The sequence below is a fragment of the Oncorhynchus tshawytscha genome, linkage group LG01, assembly GCF_018296145.1.
Source record: "Oncorhynchus tshawytscha isolate Ot180627B linkage group LG01, Otsh_v2.0, whole genome shotgun sequence".
In the NCBI taxonomy this organism is placed as follows: Eukaryota; Metazoa; Chordata; class Actinopteri; order Salmoniformes; family Salmonidae; genus Oncorhynchus; species Oncorhynchus tshawytscha.
In genome coordinates this window covers 1,949,981-1,958,918 of record NC_056429.1, presented here as the reverse complement: position 1 = coordinate 1,958,918, position 8,938 = coordinate 1,949,981, and the positions used below count along the sequence as shown (strand labels likewise).

General features: G+C 43.5%; 1 protein-coding gene across 4 annotated transcripts in view; it reads right to left on the bottom strand.

The window, feature by feature from the left end:
* The window catches only part of LOC121839676 (tripartite motif-containing protein 16-like), a 16,319-nt gene extending 10,200 nt beyond the window's left edge, over positions 1 to 6,119 (bottom strand). The window contains exons 1-2 of one of the 4 annotated variants that reach the window (XM_042300965.1): positions 5,449 to 6,119; positions 4,930 to 5,025 (exon numbers count right to left, since the gene is read on the bottom strand). In XM_042300965.1, coding sequence (XP_042156899.1) covers positions 4,930 to 5,025; positions 5,449 to 6,045 — 693 coding nt within the window. In that variant the 5' untranslated portion in view covers positions 6,046 to 6,119. The remainder of the gene's footprint in view (positions 1 to 4,929; positions 5,026 to 5,448) is intronic. The other 3 variants (XM_042300402.1, XM_042300673.1, XM_042300026.1) reach the window with 3 other exon arrangements.
* Positions 6,120 to 8,938: the final 2,819 nt, after the last annotated feature.

The window sequence follows — 8,938 nt, the reverse complement described above, 5'->3', positions numbered from 1 at the left end:
CTCCCTCCAATTCTCCTCACATTACTTACAAAATAATCAAATGTAATGTTTTTTTACCAAAACTCTACATGGAAAGCAGAAAGCTGTGATCAATTAAATATATATATATATATCATATCATCATCATCAGTGAAAGCTGTGATCAATTAAATACAGTACATATTATAAAATATATGTATATGTACATATTGTAAAACAGATAGTAAAACTACATTAAATACAACGTTACCTAGATATTATCTGTGTCATTTCTAGCCTGGCACAGATAGTAAAACTACATTAAATACAACGTTAACTAGATATTATCTGTGTCATTTCTAGCCTGGTACAGATAGTAAAACTATATTAAATACAACGTTAACTAGATATTATCTGTGTCATTTCTAGCCTGGCACAGATAGTAAAACTATATTAAATACAACGTTAACTAGATATTATCTGTGTCATTTCTAGCCTGGCACAGATAGTAAAACTACTGTAGCGACCCGCACAGACAGCTGTGTGTTATGTGTTCGGCTAGTAGCTGGTTGTGTTGTACTTACCAGTTCCCAGTGTTCGCGGGGTCCGACATGCCAATCAACCTGCTATCTGCCAATCACAGGAATGCCTGGGATGTTCTGATGCCGGGCATCCTCAAATCAAATCAAATCAAATCAAATTTTATTTGTCACATACACATGGTTAGCAGATGTTAATGCGAGTGTAGCGAAATGCTTGTGCTTCTAGTTCCGACAATGCAGTAATAACGAGCAAGTAATCTAACTAACAATTCCAAAAAAACTACTGTCTTATACACAGTGTAAGGGGATAAAGAATATGTACATAAGGATATATGAATGAGTGATGGTACAGAGCAGCATAGGCAAGATACAGTAGATGATATCGAGTACAGTATATACATATGAGATGAGTATGTAAACCAAGTGGCATAGTTAAAGTGGCTAGTGATACATGTATTACATAAGGATGCAGTAGATGATATAGAGTACAGTATATACATATACATATGAGATGAATAATGTAGGGTAAGTAACATTATATAAGGTAGCATTGTTTAAAGTGGCTAGTGATATATTCACATCATTTCCCATCAATTCCCATGATTAAAGTGGCTGGAGTAGAGTCAGTGTCATTGACAGTGTGTTGGCAGTAGCCACTCAATGTTAGTGGTGGCTGTTTAACAGTCTGATGGCCTTGAGATAGAAGCTGTTTTTCAGTCTCTCGGTCCCAGCTTTGATGCACCTGTACTGACCTCGCCTTCTGGATGACAGCGGGGTGAACAGGCAGTGGCTCGGGTGGTTGATGTCCTTGATGATCTTTATGGCCTTCCTGTAGCATCGGGTGGTGTAGGTGTCCTGGAGGGCAGGTAGTTTGCCCCCGGTGATGCGTTGTGCAGACCTCACTACCCTCTGGAGAGCCTTACGGTTGAGGGCGGTGCAGTTGCCGTACCAGGCGGTGATACAGCCCGCCAGGATGCTCTCGATTGTGCATCTGTAGAAGTTTGTGAGTGCTTTTGGTGACAAGCCGAATTTCTTCAGCCTCCTGAGGTTGAAGAGGCGCTGCTGCGCCTTCCTCACGATGCTGTCTGTGTGAGTGGACCAATTCAGTTTGTCTGTGATGTGTATGCCGAGGAACTTAAAACTTGCTACCCTCTCCACTACTGTTCCATCGATGTGGATGGGGGGTGTTCCCTCTGCTGTTTCCTGAAGTCCACAATCATCTCCTTAGTTTTGTTGATGTTGAGTGTGAGGTTATTTTCCTGACACCACTCTGAGGGCCCTCACCTCCTCCCTGTAGGCCGTCTCGTCGTTGTTGGTAATCAAGCCTACCACTGTTGTGTCGTCCGCAAATTTGATGATTGAGTTGGAGGCGTGCATGGCCACGCAGTCGTGGGTGAACAGGGAGTACAGGAGAGGGCTCAGAACGCACCCTTGTGGGGCCCCAGTGTTGAGGATCAGCGGGGAGGAGATGTTGTTGCCTACCCTCACCACCTAGGGGCGGCCCGTCAGGAAGTCCAGTACCCAGTTGCACAGGGCGGGGTCGAGACCCAGGGCCTCCAGCTTGATGATGAGCTTGGAGGGTACTATGGTGTTGAATGCCGAGCTGTAGTCGATGAACAGCATTCTCACATAGGTATTCCTCTTGTCCAGATGGGTTAGGGCAGTGTGCAGTGTGGTTGAGATTGCATCGTCTGTGGACCTATTTGGGCGGTAAGCAAATTGGAGTGGGTCAAGGGTGTCAGGTAGGGTGGAGGTGATATGGTCCTTGACTAGTCTCTCAAAGCACTTCATGATGACGGATGTGAGTGCTACGGGCGGTAGTCGTTTAGCTCAGTTACCTTAGCTTTCTTGGGAACAGGAACAATGGTGGCCCTCTTGAAGCATGTGGGAACAGCAGACTGGTATAGGGATTGATTGAATATGTCCGTAAACACACCGGCCAGCTGGTCTGCGCATGCTCTGAGGGGCGCGGCTGGGGATGCCGTCTGGGCCTGCAGCCTTGCGAGGGTTAACACGTTTAAATGTCTTACTCACTTCGGCTGCAGTGAAGGAGAGACCGCATGTTTCCGTTGCAGGCCGTGTCAGTGGCACTGTATTGTCCTCAAAGCGGGCAAAAAAAGTTATTTAGTCTGCCTGGGAGCAAGACATCCTGGTCCGTGACTGGGCTGGGTTTCTTCCTGTAGTCCGTGATTGACTGTAGACCCTGCCACATGCCTCTTGTGTCTGAGCCGTTGAATTGAGATTCTACTTTGTCTCTGTACTGGCGCTTAGCTTGTTTGATAGCCTTGCGGAGGGAATAGCTGCACTGTTTGTATTCAGTCATGTTACCAGACACCTTGCCCTGATTAAAAGCAGTGGTTCGTGCCTTCAGTTTCACACGAATGCTGCCATCAATCCACGGTTTCTGGTTAGGAATGTTTTAATCGTTGCTATGGGAACGACATCTTCAACGCACGTTCTAATGAACTCGCACACCGTATCAGCGTATTCGTCAATGTTGTTGTCTGACGCAATACGAAACATCTCCCAGTCCACGTGATGGAAGCAGTCTTGGAGTGTGGAGTCAGCTTGGTCGGACCAGCGTTGGACAGACCTCAGCGTGGGAGCTTCTTGTTTTAGTTTCTGTCTGTAGGCAGGGATCAACAAAATGGAGTCGTGGTCAGCTTTTCCGAAAGGGGGCGGGGCAGGGCCTTATATGCGTCGCGGAAGTTAGAGTAACAATGATCCAGGGTCTTTCCACCCCTGGTTGCGCAATCGATATGCTGATAAAATTTAGGGAGTCTTGTTTTCAGATTAGCCTTGTTAAAATCCCCAGCTACAATGAATGCAGCCTCCGGATAAATCGTTTCCAGTTTGCAGAGAGTTAAATAAAGTTCGTTCAGAGCCATAGATGTGTCTGCTTGGGGGATATATACGGCTGTGATTATAATCGAAGAGAATTCTCTTGGTAGATAATGCGGTCTACATTTGATTGTGAGGAATTCTAAATCAGGTGAACAGAAGGATTTGAGTTCCTGTATGTTTCTTTCATCACACCATGTCACGTTGGCCATAAGGCATACGCCCCCTCCTGGTGGTTGGCGGAGTGGTGTGGAGGGGGCGGGGCATTGGAAGTTAAGGTTCAGCCTTTGTTCTCTCTCTTCCGTCTGGGCTTCACAAGAGAAGGTCCCGATTGGCTTGTGGGGTATCTTTCATTTATTTGGCGTGAGCTAAGGCCAAACAGTAGCCTGTGTAAAGTTGCTAATAAACCGTCAATTCGTAACTCAATCCTCTGTCTGGACAATTGTTCCTTTATGATCTAGTCAGGTCATTACACTACATTAAATACAACGTTAACTAGATATCATCGCCACATAACTTATGTCGAATTTAAAAGACACCGTTACCGTTAGTAACGTCTGTTACACTGTAACTTACAGGCAGCCTCACATAAAAACCTATTGGTTAACAAAGCTTTGATTATGACCAAAGTCTATAGTAGTGAAAACTCTCTCTCTCTATTGTAACTTACCACACATTCACATCACTGCCTCGACATGAATGTGTCCTGTCAGAGCCGTTTCCTGTCCGTTAACTGTTAACAGGCTCGAGCCACAGCTTAACCAATGAGCTACAAGGAGGACTGACAGTCACGAGCGGTGCAGCAGCCTCTGCAGCAGCAGCCTCCCCCGGGTCCTAGTGCCCGCCCGGTAAGACGGTTAAGATGCGATGGAACGGTTGACGGAGAGAAAATAAATCACAGAGAAAATATATTGACTGATATATTGAATTGTTTAGGGAAGCTTTAGCTTTGGCTTTAATACATTCTGAAAATACTTGAAAACCAAAAGAGAAAAGAATAGTAGCCCTCCTCAGGAACAACAAAACCCTCACAGACCAACTTCTTCTTCTATGATATAATGGAGGTCCTCAAACCAACGTTAAAGGTGCATGGCGCCACCTACTGTGCTGGAGTGTGTTCAATCACGGTTTACACCTCTAAATCCTCCTACCTAACTCAGTACTTCTGAGAAAATAAAAGAGTCCTACTAACTTCTAATAGACCCTCCCCCATCCCCCAAATCCCTTCCAAGTGTAATGTTTACTGTTCATTTCTGATTGTTTATTTCACTTTTGTTTATTGTCTATTTCACTTGCTTTGGCAATGTAAACATATATTTCCATGCCAATGAAGCCCTATGACTTTAATTCAATTGAGAGAGAGACAGTTCCATTTTAATGTATAGGGGACATGAGTCAGTCATGGTTACTCATGGTTATGTGATGAGGCAGCCCAGTTGGTTACATGAACCAGTCTATTCTCTGAAAGGGGTCCAGACAGCCTGTTCCCAACAGTGGGGTCAGTGGGATTGGATAGGGGCCCCTCTCTCTCTCTCTGACTGGAGGAGAGAAGTGAAATGGTGTGTCTCCTCTGGTCAACAATACTCACCTTGAAAGACTCCACAGCCTGTTGGAGCTCCTTCAGCTCCTTCTCTCTCTCCTGGAATCTCTGCTGGACCTTCTGCTGACTCATCCCCAGCTGCCTCTGTGGAGAATCACTCTTCAATGAGCTATCAAGCTTTATTAGTCCAGTAGATCAATAGTATAGTAATGTGACATAGGACCCATAGAGAGGAAGGTCTACAATCCTGAGGAAGTCCCTTTACAATATTATATTATGTTGCTATGTGAATGATTATAGTTTTTATGGTAGGCCTACATGTATCAAGGGGTTGAGACTGAACTTTGGACTCATAAAAGGCCATTCAGAATGATAATAGTGTTTGACTTTTGAAAATGGTGATACATTTGTAACAAACTCAATATACTCAAGGTTTGTGTTCATATTTGTGGATCCATTTCATATTGTATATAATATAATGATCTCATATTCAAACAGATTTAGTTCCTACTGTATCTTTAATTCTTAGTTTATCAGACAGTCACCAACAAGTTGTTCTGGTCTTACCTGTTTCTCAGTCCTCTCTGCTGCAGCTGACACTGTATCATGGCCTTTATGTTCATCCATTGTACACAGATAACAGATACACTGCTGATCGGTACGACAGTAAACCTCCAGCAGTTTGTCATGATGAGAGCAGATCTTCTCCTGTAGTTGTGCCGTGGCTTTGACCAGCTTGTGCTTCTTGAAAGCAGGAGATTCATAGTGAGGTTGGAGGTGAGTCTCACAGTAAGAGGCCAGACACGCCAGACAGGACATGAGGGCTTTCTGCTTTCTGGTCCCAGTGCAGACATCACACACCACATCTCCAGGTCCAGCATAGCACAGAGCAGGAGGGGGAGCAGCCTGGAGTCCTGTCTTCCTCAGTTTCTCCACCACCTCAGCCAACATGTTATTTTTCCTCAGATTAGGCCTTGGAATGAAGGTCTCTCTGCACTGAGGACAGCTATAGACCCCTTTCAGGACATCCTGATCCCAGCAGCCCTCAATACAGCTCCTACAGTAACTGTGTCCACAGGGAATAGTGACCGGCTCCTTCAGTAGATCCAGACAGACAGAACAACAGAACTGGTCCTGGTCCAGCAGAACTCCCTGTTGAGCCATTTGGACGGTTGTTCACTCTCACACAGACAGACGACACAGAGACTCAGATCAGTTTCGTTTCCTCAGAAGAGAGTTTGTGGGAAGGGGAGGGACTTCCTGGTTCTGCCAGAGGGGTGGGGTTAGAAGGAGGGAGGGGTTAGAGGAATGGAGGAAGAGAGAGAGGAACTGCATGCAACAGCAAGAGGGAGACAAATAGTTTTGTTCCAAGGTTAGAGCCCTTAACATGGAACAAATGACATCATGAATGTTAAAATGTGAGTTGTTAGAATATATGAAGGGTAACAGTTTCTATGAAGTACATATGTATCATTATTTTAATGACCTTTATAATGCCTTATAATACACCTATGTGTTGTAATTAATCAATAAGGACTGAGGAGGTGTGGTATATAGTTAATATACAGTACCACATAAAGACTGAGGAGGTGTGGTATATAGTTAATATACAGTACCACATAAAGACTGAGGAGGTGTGGTATATAGTTAATATACAGTACCACAGATAAGGACTGAGGAGGTGTGGTATATAGTTAATATACAGTACCACAGATAAGGACTGAGGAGGTGTGGTATATAGTTAATATACAGTACCACAGATAAGGACTGAGGAGGTGTGGTATATAGTTAATATACAGTACCACAGATAAGGACTGAGGAGGTGTGGTATATAGTTAATATACAGTACCACAGATAAGGACTGAGGAGGTGTGGTATATAGTTAATATACAGTACCACAGATAAGGACTGAGGAGGTGTGGTATATAGTTAATATACAGTACCACAGATAAGGACTGAGGAGGTGTGGTATATAGTTAATATACAGTACCACAGATAAGGACTGTGGAGGTGTGGTATATAGTTAATATACAGTACCACAGATAAGAACTGAGGAGGTGTGGTATATAGTTAATATACAGTACCACAGATAAGGCTGAGGAGGTGTGGTATATAGTTAATATACAGTACCACAGATAAGGACTGAGGAGGTGTGGTATATAGTTAATATACAGTACCACAGATAAGGACTGAGGAGGTGTGGTATATAGTTAATATACAGTACCACAGATAAGGACTGAGGAGGTGTGGTATATAGTTAATATACAGTACCACAGATAAGGACTGAGGAGGTGTGGTATATAGTTAATATACAGTACCACAGATAAGGACTGAGGAGGTGTGGTATATAGTTACTCTTCAATGCTTGTGTTCCTGGCTCCAACAGGGCAGTAATATCTAACAATACTTGTGTAAGTAGTAGTTAAATAGGACAGGCCTTGACTAGAATACAGTATATACATATGAAGTGGACAGTAGTAGTTATATAGGACAGGCCTTGACTAGAATACAGTATATATATATGAAGTGGACAGTAGTAGTTAAATAGGACAGGCCTTGACTAGAATACAGTATATACATATGAAGTGGACAGTAGTAGTTATATAGATAAAGATTTTGTTGGGGCGCCAGGCAGGTATTAACCCTGCCGAAAGGAGAAGAGTAGAATAGAGAGAGTACCACTACCAGACACACACACATCAGCAGAAGAGACTGCCTAGAGTGTAGCCTGTTTACCAGATAGCCAGTGGAGAGAGAAGAGAATACACACCCTATAAAACCCACATCACAGCACAGGAGTAACCAAGAATACCTCATACAATAATAATGTCAGAGCAAGTGAACAGTAACTTCATACAAGAAAGAACCCAGTCATCATCAGAGGATTTGCAGTAACATGTATGATGTTCCAGTGGATGAGAGCAGAGGGTATGAATGTGGGGGGTGTTCATAGACACAACAAAGGCGTGCCGGTGTCCTGTCTGACCGTCCGATGGTTTGTATGTCAAAGCTTCGCAACAATGTTGCTACTAATCCATGAGAACCATAACCGGCGCGGTGCCAAACGATAACAACCACGACCTAGAGCTGTCACACCGATGATTGAGTTAAATACTTTATAAACTACACACGCTGAAAATAAACCAAACTTCTGCAGCATAGCACACACAGTCAAACTGTCGCGCCAACCAAGAGCTCCTCTCCAGAGAGCTGAAACAGCTGTGTTTATTTCCTCCTTCCTTACTGCTGATGCGCTCTCACAGTGCAGCGCACGTGAAGGCTCCGTGCAGGATTTCACCACAGCGCGAGCACATGGAAACTCACTCAAACACTGTCCCAAGTTCCCACAAGCTACAATAGGTACCCTAGTTAGAGCTTGGTGAAACTTGTTAACATAAATCTTTATCTTGTCCACATTGTAACAAACGTATGGTTGCATAACAGCACATTGTGTAACATTACCACGGTTTTATATTGAACAATTGCGGAGCCAAAGACAACATACGTTCCTAGATGAAGGTCAGGCAAGAGAGAACAATAAGGGTGAACAGAAATACAGATAACCCGCGATGGACCAAACCAAAATATACAACACTTTTACAATCAAGTGTATTTACCATATAGATATGAAAAAGTGTTTGTACACCAAAAAATAACATTATCTATGCAGCTGTAATTAAATAAAAAAACACACTGAATTATTATTATTATTATCAAACTATTAATATCCCCTCTTGGCCTATTTGAACTGGTCCTTGTGTGCAATTTGGTGCGTAATCTAGTGGAACAACATCACACTGCTACACACACATCATGAGAACAATGCAGTTTAAAGACATTCACCTTTGGATAAAAGTGTCCTATATAAGTCTACAAGGTTTTCATTGGAATCCATTAGAGAGTCACATGATGACTGGGACCCTGTGAATAAACCTGCAATTCAAAATGGTTGGCTTGCAGTATGTTTGGCTTGGAGTCTTACATCAACAGTTATCTATCTGCTCTGGTGATGACAGTAATACTGGAGGAGGTGCTGGGTAAACCCCAGGATGTAGAA